General features: G+C 36.3%; 1 protein-coding gene across 7 annotated transcripts in view; it reads right to left on the reverse strand.

Moving 5' to 3' along the window:
* The window catches only part of DGKB (diacylglycerol kinase beta), a 623,008-nt gene that overhangs the window by 509,587 nt on the left and 88,163 nt on the right, over positions 1-25,258 (reverse strand). For 6 of the 7 annotated variants that reach the window (XM_057731678.1, XM_057731674.1, XM_057731676.1 and 3 more), the window contains 2 exons: positions 18,165-18,318; positions 2,813-2,953 (listed from right to left, as the gene is read on the reverse strand). In XM_057731678.1, coding sequence (XP_057587661.1) covers positions 2,813-2,953; positions 18,165-18,318 — 295 coding nt within the window. Of the gene's footprint in view, positions 1-2,812; positions 2,954-18,164; positions 18,319-23,870; positions 23,892-25,258 lie in introns of those variants that run through there. The other variant, XM_057731679.1, reaches the window with a different exon arrangement.

Below are 25,258 nucleotides of genomic sequence, written 5' to 3' on the forward strand. Positions count from 1 at the left end.
AAAAGTAGATTCATGTGACTGGGACTTTTTTGTGCAGGTCAAAGCCAAATGTAAGACTGGCCAAATAGGTTGGGGTCCAATTGTGAAGCCAGATTAGTTTATGGATGCTAAGTTTAAGGGCTTGCTTTTATGTATTATTCAATAAGGAATGATCAAAGGGACACAATCATCCTGAGTCAGAAAGAAAGAAGAAAGAATAGTTATAGAAGCTGACAAGTCTTAGGCAACATGAGAGGAAGCTACAAGCATTCACAGCTAATGAGTGGGGTGATGGTTACAAAGGTAGCTGTTTACAGCAAAGAAGCATCTGAATGAACTTTTAACTAGAAGTCAATGACCAGAGAAACCCTGAAGGCACTGAAGGCCTGCTGAGGTTTTGAGCAGAGTTATTATTGGGAAATAAATATTTTTATTTCCCAAAATCTCTGGCAGCTCAGTATATGAGCAAATAAATTAGATGTCTGAAACTAAGTGAGAAGGAATGATGGAACTCATGGATTATGAGGCAGTCTATGTTTGAAGGGATGGGAGGTCCAAAAGCAGCAGGCAAGTTTAGGAGGAAGTGAAGTAGTCAAGGGGCAAGAGTCTTGACTTAACTTTTATTTCACTTAACATTTATGTGAACTAATAAATGTGAAGGAATTTATGTGAACAAATATTGGGTCACTTAATTCTCATAGCAAACATACAAGATAGACATTATTATGACTCCAATTTTACAGCTTGGGAAGCTGAGGCCTGAGAGGTTTTAAAAATGTGCCCAGGTCACTCAGATGGAAAGGGGCAAAGCCAAGATTCATTCAATTAGGGAAATGAAGAGTCCAGGCTCGTGAGTACTGTGCTATGCTATATTTAGATTAAAAGTAAGAAAGGAAGAAGTTAAGTGAACATAGGCTATGATCAAAGTAAAATACTAGAATTTATATTTTTAGAATAAGAGCAGTCTTTGGAAATTACAACGCTTGGGGTATTGCAACAAAAGTGAGTGGCTAAAAGAAAACGGAGATGAGGTCACAGAATTTGAGGAATTTAAGAAGACTCAAAGAGAGATGTACTGAAGGGCTCTCCATAAGGCACTACAGTGGGCGTAAGGTGAAAAGGGCAAGTCAGCCTTGCTACAATGTTCTCATCTATGCATTCACTTCCAAGAGTCTGGTAGAAAACCACAGCAGTAATGCCAGGTGGTAACAAGTCTGTGTATGAGGAAAGTCTAAACAAATGGTTAAGAAAAAAAGGAAATGCAACCGAATGGTATAAGCTCAAACATGAGCTGGAAAACTCAAAGAAAGGGGAGTGATAGAACTGAAGAAAGGCAAGTGGCAGGTCAGGTTCAACTTGATTCATCCAGTGTTTCTGAATCACTCCTGGGTTAACATTCTGCCTTGTAACAGTGGAGAAAGACTGTGGATTCACAGATTCAAACTAAGAACTTACAACACACCTCTTAGGAATTCTACCTTAAAAACAAAATTCTTCCAGTTAACCTAAAAATAATTAGACTGAAACACAAAGACCGTGTTGTGGAGAAGTGATGGTGCTTTTATTTATTCTCAAGCCTGGAAAAGTATATTTTTCTTTGTATTTTTAAAATCATCCCAAACACGGTCCTGATAACACCTGAGAAAACTTACTCTCTGGCCTTTACTTCAATAGAAAAATCACTAAACATTAATATTTATTTTGGAATGAGAGAGATTTCTGTAGGTTCTTAGGAATACAAATAAATCCTGAAATGCAAATATTCAACATTTAGAACTAATAAATATGTATTTAAAGAATGATGTTAATGTGGTTTATTCATAACCTAAGCAGGTGTGACTCTTAAATAATCATATTATATTAAATTATTTATTAGTAAGAGAAATATTATCAAAAAGTTACTATTAAGTTTAACTAAACATGCTACCTAATCATAATTCTGAGGTGTCACAATATTCTACATTTGCTTTAGAAATATCAAATTTAGGGTTCATTCTCTTCACCATCATTTCAGGAGCAAGAAATTTTAATTCATGTTAATGATGTCTAATATAATCAGGCTAATCAGATTATCGAACAAACCACCAGCTCTGTATTTAGCAAGGGCTTTGGAGCCAGAATAGATTACTGAATGATTGGGCTTATAGTAAACGTTTGAAAAATATTTTCTTGGCTTGCAATGAATACAGTTTGCCACCAGAGAGAGCTCAGTTACTGTATTTTATTATAAAGAGCACAATTACCTTTCAACTAGATTGAAATTCTCTATCTGAAATACCTGCTACATAGAAGAAAAAAAAGCTATTATTTAATTATTTATAATGTTTAGAGTCAACTTCTAGAAATGCAACTCTCATGTTTAGCATTTAAGAAATTATTTGTCCCTGGCAAAGAAAGTCAGTGCAGGAGGTTTCTAGGAAGATTTCCAGAGAGAAAGGCTCAGGTTGTCTGTGTATAGTGAACCCTCTTTCTGACTAATGGGAAGACCTCTTACATACTAGAAATAAGTGTTTTTTTCCAAAACAACACAAAGGATACTTTTCAACATGGTCTGGTTACCAAACTGAGCAAATTAAAAAAAAAAAAGTCAATTGATATGCTCAAGAAATAGTAACAAATGGACCTTCATCAATAATAAGCTAAAATTGATAGATTCTTGATATTTTTTAACTGTCTGATTTTCAACTGGAGGATTTTCTATTATTATTAACCAAGGTCACTTTATTTAATAAGAATTTCGACAACCATAGTAGATGCAATTTTAAGTTTGTCAATATCTAGTCCCTTCCCCCACCCCAATCGTGATAAGTAAACTACATGAAGAAACACGTACATTCCAGTTTATCCTCAGGTCTTCCTCTTTCAAGGAGAGACAGGTAACAGACAATATCCTTCAGATGGATTACTTCTGGGGAACACGTATTTGCTGGAGAAGTACGGGGAGGGGTGATGGCACCTTTATTCATTCTGAGACCTGGAAAAAAATATTTGTCTTTATATTCTTAAAAACATTCAGTGCTCTCGAACAAAAACCAACAAACGAAACACAGAAATAATGCCTATACCATGTGAGCTGTATAATTCTTAGGCATAAAATGACTAAGTTCTCTGGTTTCTAACATAACAGAGACAGACATTCTACGACTCTTTTAAGTAATAGAGAGTTCTTTGGGATCGGGGGACACAGGGACTGCTCTGCCTACTCACTGGAGGGTGTTTAAGTCAGAATTCTCCTGCCCAGGGTTAGTTGGTGGACAGATTTCAAAGCATCAAGAACTGCTTTCCTATTCCACCTTTCTCTGCTTTAGTCAGTGACGGCTGTAAATCAGCTGGGGAGACTAAAAAATGGTCTTCAACAAAAAACTGAAGAAGTGTGCATCTGTCACAATATGGTTTATATATTGATAATCAGGAATCATTCACACATAAAAACATGTATTTATGTCAAACAGATGCCAACACCATGAATAAGACATCCTTTTTTGCTATCAAGGAATTTGCCCATGAGTAAGAGAGAAAGAGAACTTAAACAAAAATCTGGATAAACATGAAAGATTTAGGGACTTCCCTAGTGGCACAGTGGTTAAGAATCTGCCTGCCAATGCAGGGGACACAGGTTTGATCCCTGGTTTGGGGAGATCCCAACACGCCGCAGAGCAGCTAAGCCTGCGTGCCACACCTACTGAGCCCACGTGCTGCAGCTACTGAAAGCAGTGTGCCTAGAGCCCATGCTCAGCAATAAGAGAAGCCACTGCAATGAGAAGCCCACACACCACAATGAAGAGTAGCCCCTGCTCGCAGCAACTAGAGAAAGCCCGTGCGCAGCAACAAAGACCCAATGCAGCCAAAAGATAAATTAAAAAAAAAAAGAAAGATTTAATTAGAGAGGTAAGCACATATAACTATAGTTTAGTTTTCATATAGTCCATACTTTATTTCTGACACCCATTCACTGTGCCTATTCCAAGGCAAGAGTAGGGAAGTTGAATGCCTGTCCATAACAGCTGATGACTGCAGATTATCTAGCCAATGACAATTAAGCTGAAACTCTTTCACAATAAATAGTTCCATCTTATAGAGAAGCCTCTGAAACCAGATCATATGGCAAGACCTCGAGGTAAACCCCAATTATCCTTTGAGGTCTATCTGGCCATATAAAAGGTATGTGGGTGAAATGGCTAACGGGCTGAATGGCTACTTGGTTCCTAATCAACCAAGAGTTACTGGAATGGAGGGAATAATCTTAACCAAATACGGTTCTATAAGCCTGTCATTCATCTGTCGTTCATCAGCACACCTCTACTTGACCACATCTCTTACTCTAGTCTATTTCCTTCCATGTATAACTTTCACTGAACACCTGTCATTTCCTTCAGCCATTTCAAGAGACCCAGGAATATAATTTAATGCATTATGAAAAGTCAGAAGTTAATTTGTTTAGTGGTCACGATGCTATTACTAATAAAATGTACCATTTACTGAGTATATACCATGTGGCAGGAACCATGCTGGGCATTGCATATGTATCATCACCTCACTTAATTTTCCTAATAACCCTGTAAGGGAGATCACATATTCCCATTTTACAGATGAGAAACAGGCTTAGCAAGATTAGCTGCCCAGAACTTCATAACTAGCAAATATATCCTCTTTATTCTACACTAATAGCTTATAGACTATTTTTCTTCAACGAAAAGTAAGAAAAACTGTTTACATCTTAATCCAGCACAAATACAAATACACACACATTAGTAGATTTCATAGCTGTGCCAATATTTTCTTTTCCGTTAACTTATTTTCTATCTCATTCTTAAAATTTTGTCAAAGACCCCCTAAACTGAATTTATTACCCACTGTGGGCCACGACCCAGTTTGAAAAATAATGCTTTACGTCTTCCTTTTTTTTTTCATCGAAGTCTTACTTATTTCAAATACATCTCTATGCTTCACATTAATTGCGCTTCTGTTTATAGTTATTGAAAAACATATCTATATATATATACACATATATTATAAATTGATTTTCCCCCTTAACAAGTGTCACTGTATATCTGATACACACTAACACAGTCACTTTTATAAACCAAAGGCAGTGAATAGAAGACAACGCTGAGCTTTCAAAAGAAAACACCTGACTAATTCTAACTAAGCATCTAAAGCCTAGCCAGCTGCAGGCATAAGCAGTTTCAACTTAGGATAAAAGACATTTTGGCACTGATCCTTCCCATGACCATAACTTCCAGACTTGGAGAACACAGTACTTGAATTACGGTTGGATAAACTATGACCTAACTTATCCTGCCTGATGAGCTAATCCTCTCTTCCATGCTCCCCCCTTATGGTACTGAAATGATTTAATCAGCTTGATTTAACTTTTATACAAAAACTCAGCACAAAGCAAGAAAGAATAAAAAGCATGTGCCATCACATTCATTTGGAAGAAATGCCAAAGGTATATATTTTCACTTATATATTTTCACTTATGATCATTTGTATTAATAAAATTAAGGTCATGGTATTTCATGATCAGCTTTCATAATACTAAACATGAACATTTGGAGAACATGAGGATCACATAATTTTCTGCTTGCCTTTTCTGTATATAATATCTATAATGAACATGAACATATAATTTAAATTTAACACTATTCTGAAGAGAAAACATATTACTGCACTATAATTATTTTTTGTTTGACAAGATGAGCTGACTATTTGCCATTTTCTGTTCATGATATGTTGTAAACTAAAACTTGTATCAGGTATTGAATTCTGTAAGAGTTTAACCTTTTAAAATATTTAAAGGTTATTAAAAGAAGAAATTAAGGGCATATATGACAACACAGTGAAGAACTAATCAACTTTTCCTTAAGTCCAATTTAGCTAAATTTGAGAGGTAAAATACATACTTTTTGCAAAGATTTATAGGGTACATCACAGGAAAAAAAATGTCAAAGACCTTTTTCACAATTACTTTACAACAACAACAACAAAAATTATAGAGCTGGACTTTACTGCATCTTGACGTGTTGAACTGAAAAAGTTCATGGGTTTGTTCCTGCTCCTAACTCCTGCCCCCTCATGTGGTGAAAATGTTTCCTTACATTTTCATTTAATATTTTGAAAGCAGGCCCTAAGGCCTCAATCTGTCTTCATAGAGGTTGTTTTTACACCCTACTCTACCCTTTAGAAAATTTTTTTTCCTGTCCCAAACTTGGCTGTAGTTCTTTCCCAGCACTTACCTCCCTCTAGGAAAGTTCACTGTCCTGAAGAAAAGTCCTTTTCCTTTTAAGCAGTTTGTGCTAAGAGTTACACAGAACACACAGGAGACTATACAAATGGCAAACAGAATGTAGTAAGCCTGGTTTCTTGACTACAGCGCCTCAATCAAATGAGACGGAAAATGGAAACCTACACTTCTCTTTAGCAGGAAGAGCCTCTGAAGAAGAGGCTCAAAAGGCTACTTCCCTTTAACAAAGGCCATTTTAAACCATCCAATCATCGGTGAAACTCTCTCTTTAGAATTGGAACTGTACATGAAGCTAGGTAAAACACTATGTTTTTTTTGCTTCAAGTGGTCAATATTCAGCTCTGAAGATCATGTGATTGACACCCAAATTTGCAGGTTCTCTGTCTTGCCCAAGGTTATGCTTCTTTAAATATTTCCCCACAGAAGTGAAGTGTATACACATACACACATATCATTTATGTCCACAGACCCATATATACCTATACACATATAACATATGTTACAAGGTACAGCAAAGTACCAAAAACCCCTGAAAAACAGGGACAATAATGAGTCTATTAGTTTTACTAGGAATAATTATCATGTATGTCGATGGCATTTTTCTGTTTTTATGATGATTATATATATGTACATAACATATATATATAAACATTCTTCTCTTCAGTTTTAAGTATAAAAATAGTTAGCATTAGTCAAACTGAATATTGCCTATGTTTACCGTATTCTTCAAGCACGTGATTTCATCATATTCCAACATAGACACTCCATTTCTTCAGGAATGACCTAAAAAGTTTTGTTCTAATAGATACTTCTAATTCCAGTCTCAAGGTTCAATTATTAGCAAATCAGTTTTGGGTACATGTTCGATTACCACCTCTGCTCCAGTTTATTTTATTTTCAAACACTCACATCCCAGATAATGAAAATGGTAGCATTATCGCCATTGTTTCCCTTCATCTATTAAAATGAAATATTCAATACTAAAAAGACAAATTAAAATTCTAAACTTATAAGGCAATGAAACACTCTGGTAACTTGGTTTTTCCATATTTTTTATACTGGTTCAATTTGAAGAAATTTATAAGGCTTATGAGGCAATTTGTCACATAGTATAATCACGTATAATACTTCCAGTATTCATATTAATGTCATGATAAGTAGCACAGATAATCAAGAGTAACAACATGTATTTAATATTATCATACATTTCATGATTTTTAGATAAACTTCTAACTATGCTTGTCTTAAAATAAAATAATTTTTTAAAATGCTTTTATGCTTACACAAACTGGCAGCAAGATGAAAGAGACTGTGTAAACTAGATTGTGATTCCTCATAAAATGAGGAGAGGCAATGGGATACAATCCTTGACAAGAGATTAGGGTCAGCAAAATCCCTCTAAGAACATCATGTGGGTTTCATCTTTTTGGACACTGGCAAAAATCCGAAAGAAGCAATCATACAGAGCGGGGCTTGAAGCAGGTCTTTGGGGGTGATGTTCTAGAAGAAGAATAACGACTGCAAAGGAGCAAGAATAATACTCCTAGCTGTGTGCCAACAACATTGACCCTGCAATTCCATTTGCGAGAGAAAAGGGTAGAAACTCAGAGTAAAGTCAACTACTGATGGTCACATAGCAATCCCAGGAGTCAAGAGTTGAAGACAGGTCATCTAACTCCAAATTTTGGGCTCTTTTCAAAAGCAGTAAAAAAAAAAAAAAAAAAAGACTTGCTCTATCAGTGCTGCCCAGTAGAATATTCTGCAATGATAGAAATGTTCTATACATACATTGTTCAATATAGCAGTATTAACTACATATGGTTGCTGAAAGCATGAAACATGGCTGATGTTTGAAGAACTGAATTGTTTTAATTGATTGTGAACTAACTTAAATTTAGATTTCAAAGCTACATAGGGCTGGTGGCAAGCACAATGGAGGCGACACACTGTCTACAGGCGGAGAGTTGAGAGCTGGTTGAGTTACTCTCAGTTTCTTGAAAATACCTAAGCTCAGGAAATAAAATACCACACGTGAAAAGAAGGCATGCTACCGAAATTTCTGTATTTGTCACATTAAAAAAAAATCCCAATAACACTCCTTAAATTTTACAGCACTCTTTCAGGATGTATGACATCTTAGGAGGAAAACACAACAACAACAAAAAACTACATTGAATTTGACCTTTATCCTGTGTTTGCAAACTAAAACATAGGAAAATGATCTGTTTCATGAATAATGGTAATAGCTGGTATTCCTAATGTACATTATGTTTTTGAGTCCCACAATACCCAGTAAGATAGATATATGTATTATCTCCATTTTGCACTTGAGAAAACAAGGACTAGTAGTGCACCCACAATTCAAAAGGCAGCCTGATGTGGGATTTCACATATTTTAAGTATAATTCTGTGGGGCTAGAGAGAGAAAAATAAATCAGAGAAATCTGTCTCCTGCCTCTCAATAAATGACCTTTTGTTTTAAGCGTCTGGTTTTCAAGACTCTTGAGAGTGCACACATTGATTATTTCATAAACCTTTGGAAGGAAATTAGAAATCCTAGCCATGGCTGAGAGCTCTAAATGTTCATCTTCCATTCAGATCAGCCCTTGGGCCACCCACTTAATACCTGTTGGTGAGAAACCTGTGTATGTGCTTGCTTGCATGTGTAAACATGCACACAAAAATATAGATTTACCAAATCTTTATCCGCATTTTCTTATAGGGAAATGGATTATGAATGATTTTTCTTTTTGCTTAACTGTGTTTTTAATAGGTATGCAACTAGCATGTCCTCTATAAACATAAACCTAAATAAATATTAAGGTTCTTTAATACTAGTCATGCAAAACCAGGTTCTAGGCAATGGAGAGAAAGTACTAAACAAGGCAGATGAAAAATCCCATTTTCATAGGGCTTTTGTTCTAGCGGATCAAAGCAAATGCTCAATACCATTGCATATTTTCTAGCTTGCTACTAAGTATTATTTGGAGCATATCACAAATTAAATAATATTATGATTGATTTGAGACTCTGTAAAGTATTAAATATCATATTGCCCTTTATAAGAATCTCAAAAAATATAAATATTTGTGAACATATTGTGCAACAATCTTAAGATAACACTACCATTTAATATGCAATTATTAAGATGCAATTCAAAACACAAAACCCCTTTATATTGGATCAATAAATTTAATAGTGAAAATGAAGTCTGAAGAGCAAAATTTTACTTAGAATATTCAGATAGAAGAATAAAGAAACCTACATAATCAAGTTCAGTATATTCAAACCCATTTAATAATTAAAGAGGAGATTTCAGACAAACTTTTACTGACAGTAATTTTATTACGAATGGGGCCTTGAAGTTATGGAGTTTTCTCTGGTTTCAGAGAAGGATTTTTAGGGTTTGCAGAGTTTCAGGAAAAAAAATTTATTGGAGTAAAATTATTTGCAGATTACTACTACTAATAATAATTAGAAGTCAGAATTTGGCACCATAGAGGCATAAAAAGCTATAATGGCTGATGTACATAAATGCATATTGGCCAACAGATAGAAATCCTTTATTTCTAGAGCGTTTTTATGTAGGTATATAAACTGAACAGACTATAATCATTTTTATCAATAAAGCATATCAACATTAATAAAATCAAAAATACATTTGAAATGGCCTACTGTGTGCCAAGAATCTCCCCATAGCATAGTTACATAAGCCTTGTACTCTGTTCAATTTGTGTTTTTTGGGACCTGGCTTGCCCTTGTTTGCATGGTGGAAACTGAAGTAGCTTATTAGACACAAAAGACCAACAAAGCTACTTTACACTAAACATACACACACATACATTTTTAATAACCTTAAGACAGTCCTAATAAGAGTAATACTTACTTCTCAGCACAATTAACAAAGTGTGTCTTCTGGTAAGAACATTCAGTAAGGTCATTCAGCAAAAAAAATTTTCCCTAAGGTTTAAGTACTTCATCTTCATTGTACAATTTTCTGCTCTTAACTTGATTAACTTCCTTGTGGACAAAAAAGGAATTGTTTCTCCTTTTCTGTCTAAAAAGCCCTTGTGGTATGACTCTCTGATTGTAGAGACAACATGAAAAGAGCTAAATGCCATTACTGATATTATAGCTTCACAGCACAAATCCACTAACCATTGCCACATCACATGAGCAATGAGAGGAGACCCAAGATAAAGTACCTTAACATTTTCAGAGACAATTTTTATTATTCTCAATCTTAAATACCTTCGGAACTTTTTTATACCTTCAGCCTCACTGCCTTCGTGATAGCTTCCAAACCACTGACAGTGTAGTTATTTTCTGGCTTAAATCCTTTTCATGGCTCTCCAATTTCTTCTGGATAAAATTAAAAACATAGCATGATGGACAATACTCTCCACCATGGGACCCTGGCTACCCATCCCACCTCTCCTCCAGTCATGTCACCTGCCCCAGCCCAAGTGAGTCGAGGCACAGCCCCAGCTCTCTCATGACTCCCCAAAAATCTACCTTCTTCCACCCCCCAAAGGCTGTCAGGACTCTAATCCTGACAGGGCTGCTCCCCTAAACCTACCTCCAGGCTGTGCCCAATACTTCCAAGGTCATGACTACTATCTGCTCTGGGACCATCAAAAATCACCTCTTAATGACTCTTATCCCAGTTTGTCAGTCATGAGAAACCCAGGACTTTGAGTCATCCTCAGCCTTGACCCCCACTTTCTATCCAATTCACTTTTCCAACAGCACTCATTCCTGTTGGATATACTACAGATTTTTACTTTTGTAGTAGTCCTTCTCTCCCCACTAGAATGTAAATGACTGTGGGAGGGGTAGTTCTATTTTGCTCACTGATGTATTCCCAGTAATTGGAACAGTATCTGGCACATTGTAAGTGATCAGTAAATATTTTTGAATAAATAAATATTGACTGTCTTAAAGTTTGTGCACTGTCCTTTGATGGGATATGTTTTTAATATTTAATAGAAATGTAGATGTTGCTTTCTCTTCTTGGAACTCTCTTCCAATCCACTCCCATCCGTCCTTCCCCCCACTGCTGCCTGGATAATTTCAATTTATGGTTAAAATCTCAATCAGTTGCTCCTGAGACAGAGCACAGCACTTATTTAATTGTAATAAAATTGATTACCTAACTATCTGCTTTTTCCCCTGGCTCTAAAGGATCCTCAGTTTTTTTGTGGAATTCCTGGCATATAATGTGGTTTTTAAAAAAATGAACGGTTGGATGCATGAATTAATGAAATAATAAAATGAATAATTAAATGGCACAACTGGTCAATTCACTATGTGATCTGATTTAAAGAATGCTAAGAAAATCTTCTCTACATATCCTATAAAACAACTAGTAAGAAATAACAAAAACTCTTACACTGACCTATGGCTAGTAAAGGATGTTTCCTGTAAAGTCAATGTTTTGGACATTGGAAGCCCAACAAGAATATATAGTGTAAGTGCCTGACCAGTTACTAAAGCACATCACATTCTCTTCTAATTGCCATATTCTTAGAGAAAGTAACTGTTATTAACAACGGCTATTAATTGCTACCCTACACAAAAAGAAAGAAAATTTAACTGAAGAGGGTTAATTCCAGGAGTTTCTGTGCAACAACTGTCACAGGTGGGATTTGGAGAGGGGCAGGGATGTGCCAGCTATTCCACAGGACGCAGATGGTGGGACGTTTACAAGCGTGCCAGGGTTGCTTCCCGGCTGCACTCTAAGTATCCCATCTTACTGGTCATTGCATCCTAGCATGGAACACAGCATGTGCTCTTGAATTAGAATGAAGCATTAGCTGAGACCTAAAGGAGCTGGATATTGCTGTGAAATAAGGGCAGGGGAAACATCCTGCAGAAAAGCACAGAGTCCTGAATAAGCACAGCAGGTTTTAAGTCACAGCAAACAGCTGGATATGAAAAGGGCCTGGGTGCATGGGGCAAGGAGACAGAGAATGAGGATGGTAGGCAGACTCTATAAGCTGCAGGGCATGGGCTGAATGCTGTGGAACTCAGATATTATCATCTTCTTAACTGCACTGCCCAGGCCCTGGACTCTCAGTAAGGGCACTTCAGGAGGGGGTGTCTCCAGGGGTGGGGGAAAGCAGAGTAACTAGGACTCCCTGTACACAGACCTTTCCCAAGGCTAAGTAACTCTGCTTTAATCCGCTTTAAATATCAAGGATTTATGTTTACTTGGAAGATATAGGTTTAGAAAACATTCCACAAGGTGACAGTGAAAGCCTGAACCTGGGAATCCAGGAATAACATCAGCAGGCTTCCGTGTTAGAAAGAACCCTCTGCAGATGGGAGGGCAGGGCCTGGCTGGGAGTCATGTTAACTGATAGTCTATGACGCAAACAATGGTGAATCAAACTGACACTGGCAGAATGAGAAGAAGTTACAACGAGTAATAGAGATCACTTTTTGATTAATTAAACATGAGGAGTGAGGCAGTAAAGCGTAGAAAGAGTGCAGGATTTTAGGGTAAGGAAATTGATAAATACTCGGATTCCATTCACCAAGAAAGAAGACAGGAATAGAGGCAGATTTGGGTAGAATATAATTATTTGACTTTCAGATCCATTTAGTTTGATTCCTTATGGAACACTCAGATGAAGGGCTCCATGTGGAATACAGTGATAGGTATTCTCTGTGAGCTGAAGAAACAGTTTGGGGTTGTGTGTAAACAACTGAGGCATTTTATGTTAGGACAGCGCCTGTTTTTTTGTATGACGTGAAAAAAATGTCATCTGTTGAGAGTGAGCGGAAAGATATGAATAAAGTAAAGGAGGTTTGTAAAGTTTAACCTAATTGATCTAGGAGACAGTATCAAGAATAAATACTTTTCAGAACAGATGTTTTTTTCAAAGCTGAAGAGAGGTTAAAGCCATGTTAATACTGGGTGTTAGGCAGGGAGATCAACCCGATGATGGGTGATGACCTAGGCCGGTGGGATAGGCAGGGTGGGAAGGAGTTGCGGGAGGGAGGGGATACGCGGATATATGTATAATTACAGCTGATTCACTTTGTTGTACAGCGGAAACTGGCACAACAGTGTAAAGCAATTATATTCCAATAAAGAGCTAAAAAAATTTTTTTTGAATTTCAGATCAACAAGGAATAATTTTCTTTGTATAAGTATGTCTCAAATATTACATGGGACATGTTTGTACTAAAAATTACTTGTTCTTGATCTGAAATTCAAATTTAACTAGGCATCAAGTTCAGATCAACAACGAATAACTTTGTAATATATGTCCCAAGTATGGGATATATGTATACTAAAAAATTATCTGTTGGTTATCTAAAATTCAAATTTAACTGGGATTTTTCCCCCTAAATCTGACAACCCTACATGTAAAGTAAGCAGCTGAAGGTTTCACTTTGGGGGAGACTGAATAAGAACTGGGGCACCTGTATTTGCTTTCCCTCAGAGGAGTAGAGTTGACTCCTTCAGCCCTTGTGGAGCCCACAGTGAGCAGAGGACAGCTCAGGGAACATCAGGCCAGGGTGCGGGGTGCTAATTAGGAGGGAAGAAAGAGGATGGATCAACGGGTGTGGTGAGATGAAGTTTCCAATGGTGGTGGCTGGGCATCCAGCTGGGGAACTTGAATAAGGTGTTGTGTGGAGTACAGAGGCTCTGGATTACAGAGAGGGAGTGAGTTCAAGACAGGGACAGATTCCTTAGAGGGTCCTCCTTTCAAAGACCCAATTTTGGAAGGAATTTTCTTGGGGTAGAAGAACAAAGCAACAACGATGCTAGATAAAGGTCCCAGCTTCTCACACTTGCTCCAGTGTGGAGATTTGCCTACTTCATACCTCTGAATCTTTGACACATTGGTTCAGTGACCAGATGGCTATATTCATCCCTGTTAACTTATACAGTTCTGTGATTGCTGATTTTATGCCTTGACTTTACCAGGCTATGGTACCTGGTTGTTTGGTCAAGCACCAGTCTAGATGTTGCGTGAAGGTATTTTTCAGACGTGATTAACATTTAAGTCAGCAGACTTTGAGTAATGCAGATCACCCTCCATAATGTGGGTGAACCTTGTCCAGTCAGTTGAAGGCCTTAGGGGAAAAGGCTGAGGTCACCAGAAGAGGAAGGAGTTCTGCCTCCAGACTGCCTTCTACCTCAAGACTGTAACACTGACCCCTGCCAGAATTTCCAGCCTGACCGCCTGCCCTGAATGAACTTGCCAGCCCCCACAATTAAGTTAGTCAATTCCTTAAAAGAAAATAAATCTCTTTCTCTATGTCAAAAAAAAAAAAAAAATACTGGGTGTTAGGAATTTGTAGTGGCAACATTCTGTATATTTATGAGATTTCTCCCTGATTATGCTCAGTGTTCAAACTGTAGGGACTGAAATATGGGATCATAATACCCTTCATGGCTGAGGGTTTATGAGACACTTGCAGAAAAAAAAAAGTTTTCCGAACAATTGAACAATTCTGTAAAGCTAATAATTCAAGTAATAGATTCTAGGGATGAAGTTAAGATCAGAAATTGGCCACTGGAGTAGCAAAGAGATTTAGGATTAGGGACTTTGGGTTTACAATGACACAGAAGAGATTATGAAAAAGCTGGAAAGGTGGTACATTGCGAATATACTCAAACACTAAAAATCCAACATGGGAACAGTGGAATTAATCATCTTATATTTAAATAGGTGAGAGAGGCACTTAGGGGCAACAAAATGTTCCAATACAATACATCATCCACTACACGAAGTGCCAGATGGATCATTAAGTTTTACAAGTTCAACAAAACACAACTACATACACACTCACAACCTTTATACCTATTTATAATTATTTTAAAATATTTTATCCTATAAAAACTAAATGCTTTACTTCTACCAAATACATGATTGTTGTTTATGAACAAGAATCACATTTTTTTCCTTTTAAAAAGTTTTTCTTCTTATTGAATAGCCTGTATTGTTCAGTTAATATACAGAATCAAGAATGGCTACCATATTCCTGATGGTACTGTGGTAATGAAACTTGTGAACTCTCAGAGCGGATAAACAAAGTATACTATAGCACCTCTTTATTCAAAAATAATTTGTGATTTTTTCAACCATGAATACATCTTATGTAGATACCTTAGATCATTGTAAAGCAAGTTTCTAGGAATAAAAGTATATCTGCTTTTTAGTTTTTGAGTCAAGGCCACCCCAGGCTTTGAAAATTTTATTACTGTCCAGTGGTCCTTATTTCCCAGAAAAACAACAAGAACAAAAACAAAGACTATCACAGGTAATTCTGAAAAGTACACAGAATGAGAAACAGTCCTACAAAGGACACCAGGCACCTATGTTTTAAAATGTTGCAGCCACGCTTTGAAAAGGCATCACAGTTTAATACTATCGTGGCATGAGGGTTACACAACCTATCTCGCAATTCCTTTCAAGTAGGTCTATGCAGAATGTGTGATTATCCCAAATGAAATAAAGGCCGTTATTCCTTATTTTTTCCCCATTTTGAAATCTGATTTGATCTCTACTCCTTGAAAATTTGGCATCTTTTATGTAGTACTTACAATGTGCTATCTGAAGAAAGAGGGTTTGAGATGCGAATTTCTTACAAAACTACCAAAGTCATTAGAATTGCCTCTTTCCTCCAAGTCTGACACAATTAGTCTGAGTCTGTTGACTCAAAGAGACAACATATCAAAAAATCTTCCCCCTTCTTTCTCAGAACCCAAGGACAGTATTAGTTCATGTAAATTTAAATAAGGGACAACTTTGCTATTTCTAAGGAATGTGCAATCCCTTTATAGTGTGAAACGGAGAACACGGAAGTTTTAATTTCTATATCCAAGTAAGAACCTGTCTCATTTAAAAATGTTCAGCCCAGAACACTGGTAAGCTCTGAAATCACACTTTAAGACAAGCTAAATGGAACTGATTCAGAGAAAACAGCAAGTGTGGGGAGTCCACTACCACTCAATTCACAGTATAAGGGGAATTATTTAAGGAACTACAATACTTGATGAGCAGTTAAAGATTATAGGCATATTAATTTTTCTGTATTTTGAAGGGATCAAAACTATAGCATGTGGAAGGTGTACATCTGTTTTAAAAAGCTTGGACCAACATGTGATTGCTTGAGGAAAAATACATTACTTCATTAATAGAAAGGGAAGCAGCACAACATAAGGCTTAATAGTGTGGACTTGTCATCAGATTGTTTATGGCTCAATCACCTATTTCTTAATTATATGTTTTAAGCTTTCTATTTATTAGAGTACTAGTTAGTAAAATTCTCCTCACCTCTTTACCCACACTTCGATATTCTACCTTGAGATACTAGAGCAGGAAGTCTCTAGACCAGTGGCTCCCATGGGGTACTTAAGACCCTCTCAGGGGATTTGTAAAGTCAAAATGCTATCAGCGATGATTCATATGCTTTTCTCACTCTCAATCTCTAATGAGTGTACAGCGGAATTTTCAAGAGGCTACATGACATATGATATGGCAGCACAGAAGCAGATGTGGTTATTCAGATGTCTTCCATGAAGTTGGATGTTAGTTATTTGCAACAATGTAAAATAATGTCAATCTTCTCACTAGTGTTTTTAATTTTTGAAAATAGTCATTTTGCATAAAGATGTTATTTTTGTCAACATCTAGGGGGTTGATCATTGTAATTTCTAGTATGTGTCATCTTTAATATGGTAAACAAATAAATATCACTCATATAAACAAAAGGATTTTGGGGTCCTCAGTGATTTTCAAGAGCCTAAAAGAGTCCTGAGATCAAAGAATTTGAGAAACACTGCTGTAGACTACATTTCTCCACTGCCGGATGGAAACCTGCTGGGTTCACAGGGAGCACTAGAGAGACATGAGGAGGGAGGAGGGAAAAGGGACCAGTTCCTGCTGGTCTACCTACACTTCCTGTCAGATCTCTCCAGCATCTCACTCTCGCAAAACCTGGCAGCAGTGGCAATGGGCTCTAGTCTCCAGCTTACTACCACACCAGGAAGGCACAGTGAGCTCCCACTATTCAGTCCTGCACAGACCATGGTGATACTGTAAGAGGTCCGACTTCCAGGGCTGCAGGCTCCTCCCTGAGCTCCTGAGCTACCAGAACCTGTCAGGAAGGACCCCCCTCCACAGGAATCCAACAGCAAGATCTGCCAGGCAACACCCCCACTACCCCTCCAACTCTGCCTCCCAGCTCCAAGAGGTCCTCCTCCTTCCAAGCTTCTGGGTTTTGATGACTTCATGCTGGGGGAGGCATATGCTTCCTGTGGTTCTACCTCAGCATGCCTCAATGTTCATCTTGGCATTTTCAACTCTCTGACACTGTTTAACCAGTTTCCTGTTTCACATTCCCTAAAGTAACAGAGTGAGCTTTCTATTTTCCTGACTGTGTGGTGAGTGATACAATTAGTGGCAGGTAGTAATGCATCAGACATCTCTGAAAAGCTACATCTAATGAGAGAACCAACCATCTCTATGGTGACAAAACTGAATTAAGTATTTAAGAAAAAAATTAAAACTCTGTTGAGAGCTTAGAAATCTAAAAATGTGAAAATATATTAGTAATTTGAACAATTGATATTAAATACTATGTATTTTAGACATAAATATATACTCCAGTCATTTAAAAGAGCACTTTCCTACATTTGATGGAAGTATCTCTTAAAATTATTACCTAAACACAGACTTCTAAGACACTGAAATGACAAGTGATGAATAATGATGAAGTCTATTTTCTCTAATGTTTAGTTATTATTATATTGGAGACATTTTAAATACTTTGCATGATCTTAGTATAAAAGGATAAATCCTGAATCAAAGATAATTTTTAAACAAATCATCTCATCGTGTAGAGAACTTATACTGATTTTTCCCTTTGAGGTTTTTGCATTATATACATTTTTAAAGTAAATAATTAAACTTACCACCTGAAAGGAGAGCAGGCTTACTTTTTACCATTGGACTAGAATGAGGAAACTTGTTGCTAAATGACATGAAAAGGTGTGTTGTGAAATCGTCAGGAAGCTCAGCTTCCAGGAATGTCTTCATAAATAGCTTGAAACCTTCAAAATCTATTGTCTGGAAAAAAAAATTAAACACATATTTTAAGACTCAGCCAATGTTAATATTTTGTGCTATGTTGAAAATCATTAGCAGGAGAAATGACCTCAAACATTCTTATATTCAAGTCTACAAAAGGAAAGTAACTATTTGAGAAATACATTGGGCGGTCCTAGGCTGACACTGGCGATTAGGTCTGTATGTCTTACCTACAGTAATGGAGCAGGAAAAGCAGGAGCTTTCCACTCAGACATCTCTGTTTCCACAGTATCTGTGTGGCCCTAAAATTTTTACTCTATGAAACTTAATTTCCTCCTCCGTAAATTGGGTATAATATTCCCAATGCCGCAGAGTTGTTATGATGGTTAAATCAGACAATCACGTGAAGGTGCCAATGCAGAGTCATGAACACAGCATGAATACTCAGAAAGAAAGGTATTTCTCTCATCTCTTTTCTTTGTCTCTAATGGTGAATATTGTTTTTGACAATTAGAAAAAGTGGTTAACGTGAAAGTTTCACCCTAACACCAAGGCTGATGGATATAAAATTCTAAATTAAAATTCTAAACTTTCCTATGCAGATTTTTTTAAGAACTTTTATTGAGATACAGTTAACAGACAATAAACTGCATATATTTAGAGTGTACAATTTGGTATCCCAATCTCCCAATTCATTCCCCCCCAACCCTTCCCACTTTCCCCACTTGGTGTCCATATGTTTGTTCTCTACATCTGTGTCTCTATTTCTTCCTATGCAGATTTTCAAAGAAACCTATTTCAAGATGCTTCCCCACTCTTACTCACTGCAGGACTATAAAAGAGTTGACATTTACATGCAAAGAAGTATTGCTACATTGAGAATCTCCATGTCCACTTGGGGAAATGGTGATGGGAGCCACTTTCTCTCCTCAAGTTAATGAGAAGATTTCACAGGAGCTACTAGGAGAGCTTGCTTTCTCCAAGCAGATGAGAATAGTGGGCCAGGATCTGCCTCCTGCCTGGGAAATTGAGGACAAGTGTGCAGATACTTTGGGGCAAAGGCAAGAAAATGGTATTGTACTGGGCTTGGCCAACCCTCCTTGTGACTGCAGCAACAGTGATGCATAAATGTTGCCTGGGAAATAGCTCTAGACCTCATGGAAGAGAAGGCCCCTGGAGTTGTGTTGGATACTATCCAGTAGGCCATTTGAAGGGACTAGGAGACCTACGGAGAAGAAACGGAAATAAGGCCACATCTGTCCAGATCAAGAGGGTACAAGGGCTACAGGCCTCACAGGAAGCCCCCTGAAGGGCATTTTTTAATTACCCAGTTTAATGTAACTGAGATGAAACTAAAAATAAGACAAAAATAAATCTTGGCAGACCATTGCTCCTAATTTTTTATAAAATCCTGGCCGATGAGAATAAAATTAATTCCATAAATTGCTATTTTGGATACAAAAGTTTATTTTTCCTATGTAAAAATATTGGGATGAGGTGGTAGAGAATGACCAATTTTGTTATTGCACTGTTTTGAATGAACCTAAAATGGAATCAGACATACAGAGGTATCATTATGAGAAAGTAAATTTTTGCAGATTAGATCACATGCCCTTTAAGTATATGTACTGTGTATGCTTTTGTACCTAATATAATCTCAAGCTAATAAAAAACAAAACCGAACACTTTACTTTGTTTATTAATGGTTCCAAGACTCTGTCTACAACTTAATCTGACATTTTTGGTTAAACTTAACTTAGTCTTGCTTTCTTTATTCACTCTCAGAAGGGCATTTGATATATTTATATTGGTGGTGGTAAAAATACTTCATTTCCTTCCATATGCAATGAATCACCATCACCACAGAATATTGTAAATTCTATTTGTGGATTGAACCCACAAAACTAAAAACTATGAATTATACGAATATACAAGATAAAGAATAGCATCAATTAGCAGAAGTACTTTCAAAGAGAAATTTGCCACGAGGAAGAAGCCAATGTTTCAAAATACGCAGATGGGGCCAACAGCCACACCAGTGCATCCAAATAAGTTGTCTTGAGCAGGGCACCTATTCTTACTAATAGGGTTCCTTTGAATGGCCTATCGAAAGAGAAGTAATCCACACTCAGCTGGATGAGTGACCAACACTTGTCAATAATCTTCAACATGTAAGGAGGTCTATGGGGAACTAGGAGTTAATTTTATCTGCAAAGTTATTGGAAATTTGTGTGGTAAACATATGCACAAGCATTGTGATTAAAATCAAAGTTACTTATAGTTGCTCCTCTCTCTGACCCTTTTGTAGTCAGCATTTCCTTTGGAAACATAACAGATGAAGCCCGGTTTTAAAGTCAGACTACCTGGATCAACTCTCCTTTCCAACACTTGCCAGCTGTGTGACAGTGGGCAATTTATTAAGCTCTCTGTGCCTGAAATTCTCCATCTATAATACCAATCATTACCTTACCATGTGGTGATCTGTTAGGAAGAATTCCAAACAGTATTTGAAGAATGAACCTTAAAACCATATTAACTTAAATGTTTCCATTTGCATTAAACAAATCATTACACAGTTCATTGTTTTGGGGTATTTTGTTGTTGTTTTTTACTTGTTTTTCATTGTTTTTTCCTGAGAAAACTGGTATTAAAATGTAGACAAAGGACTATAATTGTTGAAAATTTTTTCTCTAGATCTTCCTTTACAATAAGATTGTAGTTTAAAACACAATTATTTCAAGCCAAGGTCTGATGTGGTAACACAGGAAAACAACAACAACCAACCAACCAACCAAAATGAAAACAAGGACTTCAGAATAAAACAATTTGTTTCATATTCCAATACCTCCACTCACCACCTGAGTGATTTGGGGCAAGGCATGCGTCTGTCTGCTCTTTTAAGGAAAAATCTGCCACATTCTAAATGTGTGCTCTTCATACAGCCTTACATAACCCACATAGATCCTCCTTGAAATTGGTGCTTGTGATTTAATGATGAAAAATAGCCAATCAAAAGGAAAAAGTGCACTTAATGTATGACATTCCTCTTAATATGGAATACATTTCTCCTTGGTCCTTCTTTTTTCAGATCTCAGGAAAACTTTCTGAACTTTCTCCAGCATTACAGCTTTCCTTTGCTCAGCAAGCAAAAAATAGCTTAGTTTTATTATCTGACAGCTCTATGCCTTAATTTCCTCCATATAAGATCAAACATTCAGGATTGCTGCCTACACACAATAAATTGATGTAAAGCACTTAACGTACCTTTAGGAACACAGGATGTAAAAGAAATAAAATAGTAAAAAAAAAAAAAAGGAATAAATAAAAGGAAGCACTGGTTTGAGGTTAGATGGATTTTTTATTATCTTATTTTGCCCTTCTATTTATTGGTCCATAAAATCAGAAAATTCATTGCATTTTTCCAAATCTAATACACAGCTTTTGTTGTCTTAGATATTTTGCCGTAATTGTTCTGTGTCAGGCAACATTGGCAAATTACTGCCTTTAGAAAGCAAGCCTTTAAAAATAGATTATCTTACTTTGAAAAAAATAAAAGCCTATCATAGACATAATAGAATAAAAATTTCCTTAGTTCTTAAATGATTTCCATGAGATGATGTCATCCTATTTATGACTGAAGTTTTACTGATGATGTCAGCTTCTTCCTCCAGCTTCTTTACAGTGTTGGTGGGAGCAAATTTCCTTTCTCTTACATTTCCTGTCATTACACACAGCTTACAATGTTGCAAAACCCAAACTTCTTCAAAGTCAAAAGGCAGCTGCTTCAGTGTTTCAGATTCACTGAGGAATTAACCTTCAGTGCTTTTCCTGATTAACCCATTTATTTCTCTATTAGCAAAAGATTTTCAAATCTTTTCTCAAATTCTGTGTTGTCCAAAATACCAGATTTCTGTAAGTGGATACTGTCCTCAATCTATACATTTTCCTTATCTCATGATTTAGCAGAATATTTTCAAATTTAAGTATCTTATTTTCTACCGCTGTCATATAGCAGCATTAGCATTGGTTTTTGAAGATTATGACCTTTAAATAGAATGAGATCCTTACAGGCATAGCAACAGAAACACTCAAGAAAAAAGTAGGGTCAGACAATTGAATGAGTGTTCAAAAATCGAATTGGCTGTAAGCTCAGAGACATATATACCAAATGATGTTTAGAATTTTGAAAACTGCTTTTTCATTTTTTTTCCTGAAGGAGCAGCCAGGCTATTTAGGGAGATAACACAGAGAATCTGTAAAGAATACAAACTTGGGAAGCTGCTCAGATGTTGTTGCCAAGTTGGCACAAATTCAGAACACATTTCTATATGCCTTTCATTATTATATCTGACCATCTGGATTCTTGGTGTTTAAATCCCTGCTAATACTAAAGAAATAACTCTAGTATTCATCCAAGTAGATTCAAAGTGAATGAAAATAAATGTCGTCACTCTATCATTACTTGTAATTTATTTTGGCAGTTTCGGGAGGAAGATTTTCTCATATTCAGCAAATGTTCATTATGCATACATCCACTTTGTACTGGATTCTGTTCTAGGTGGTGGGGTAAAGATGCTACTGATACATGCAAAACTCCTTCCATCAGGGGGCTTATCTTCTAATGAAGGGAATAAGAAAAAAAAGCAAAATAAATAGGTTAACTGTGCAATGTCTGAAGGTATTAAATGTTGAAAAAATAAAGAAATAAAGGTTTATATATGGGGGAGGGGTGCTTGCAGCTTTAAATCTGATGATCAGGAAATGAGAATCGGTTCTTTGAATAAAGACTTAATTGAGATGAGGGAGAGAGCTTTGCACATATTTGGAGAAAGAACATTCCAGGTAAAACAGGTGATGCAAATGTCCTAAGGTATTAAGATGCTCCTGTTTTAGAGGATTTTCTCTAGGAGCTATTGAGGGAGAACAGGAGACTAGAGCAGGACTGAGGGAGGACTAGAGTCATAGAGAGGAGGTAAAAGATAGGATCTTTGGTGGTATATGGACAGGAGCTGATCATGTAACATATATCAGACCATTAATAAAGCATTATGGCTTTAAGGCAGAGTGAGATGAACAGTTATTGGAGGGATTGCAGCAGGAAATCATATGATATAACATTTTAACTGGATCATATGACCATAAGGGGATCATATGACTCTTTTACATAATTGGATTATTTTATATGATAGGATATTATAGCTTTCATATCAGACAAAAGATAGTCCAATTTTCACATTTTCTAACAAACTTGTATACACAGCTGATTAATACGTGACATCTGAAAGATAAAAATGAGTCACTGAACTATCTTAGATTAAGGAACTAGCTGAAACCATTAACAAAGTAATGACTTTAATTCATTTGTCAAGAAGTGTCACTGAGTGCCTACTATATGTACAATACTGTTGGCTACTGGGCAAAAGAACTCTGATCAAATGAGGTAGTCAGTGGCTTAAATTAGTCATAGGCTTTCTTTCACCACTTCCATTTCACTTTTGCTGTCTAATTTATATCATTAACTAATTATGTTAAATTGAACACTGATGTAAAGGTCATTGAGCCAAAGTATATAAATATGTAGCAGGGCTAACTTCCTGAGATTTTAAATACATATTTTTAATATTAAGATATTTTCGGGAAAAAAGGTGCATTTTAAACGTCTCATTGCTTATGCTTATCTTGTATTGCAATTAATTATTCGTAACTTCAAATCTCAAAGAGCTTCTTGATAGTCTCCTAAAACTGCCATGGAGAAACTTCCATTCAAGAGAAAGAGTGAAAGTGTGAATTTCACACTGGATTTTTAAAACTTAGCTTTGGCAAATGAAATTATTTTTCCTACCTCAGCAGTGCATAATTTATTAATTGTACTTGTCTTTACCTAAAACTAACATTTATTAAGTCTCAGGAGAGAGAAAATTAGAAACATTTTCCAGTAAGAGATGATAAATGGCAAGGATAACAAACAATGCTACTCCAAGTATTCTAAAATTATGAAATCCAAATAATGGATTGGAAGAATTTTAAGCAGATTATTTTTACTGTGATTTTCAGTATACCTTGTGATCAAGAGTCTGTATCCAACTACATTTTGTATTTAGCTGGAATCCACTCTCATCTAGCAGGACAGTCTTGCCTGTGTTTCGGTGTTGTCATTAGAACTGCTGTGAGCTGTTATTAAAGCACACACCAAATGCTCTAAAACTTATTTCTCCTCAAAAAATAAAACCCAATAAAGATTTTGTGAACAACTATGCATATATAATTTTCATTAATAATGTCAGTTTTTAACGATTGCTTACTTGCATCTTCACTTTTAAAGAAAATTTCCAAAGGTCGTTCGCTCTCTTAATGCAGATATGCGTGTAGGAAGAATGACAAATATCTCTTCTTCCCTGCTAGACTATAAGATCCAGCACAACGCTGCATCACATAGTGCTTAACAAAGTGTCTCTTACAACAAAGTGCCTCCTCATCATATATTTGAAGTAAGGACATTGGAATAGCAAAAACAAAACAAAACAAAAAAAACAACCAAACACAAAACAAAACAAAAAAACCCCCACAATTTCACTCAATGACCTCTTTGTAGGAAATCTAGCAAGAAAGGAAATTGATTCACGTAGGATGGTAAGAGTTTGCGAAACAGGATACATACAAAAATTTCTGAGCAGCCATATATTGCTTTACTTAATAAATCTCAAATGAGATTATTTTAAAGTATAATGGCATATGGCTATTTATTTAATATTGTAGCAGATTAAAATAAAACAAAATGAATGAAAGTAATGATAACAAAATAACCAAAAATTTGGAATGGTTGCACATATATACCATCTTATATATTCTATTCTTTCTAATCCATCAAGGCCCACATATACCAGGATTATTATTGTGAGAAACATCAAGATGAGAAGGTATAAAAGACAGACCAGCAAATACTCAGCGAGCATGTGAGTATGAGGGATTGAGATTTTAC

The sequence above is a fragment of the Hippopotamus amphibius genome, chromosome 4 (assembly GCF_030028045.1).
Source record: "Hippopotamus amphibius kiboko isolate mHipAmp2 chromosome 4, mHipAmp2.hap2, whole genome shotgun sequence".
Classification (NCBI taxonomy): domain Eukaryota; kingdom Metazoa; phylum Chordata; class Mammalia; order Artiodactyla; family Hippopotamidae; genus Hippopotamus; species Hippopotamus amphibius.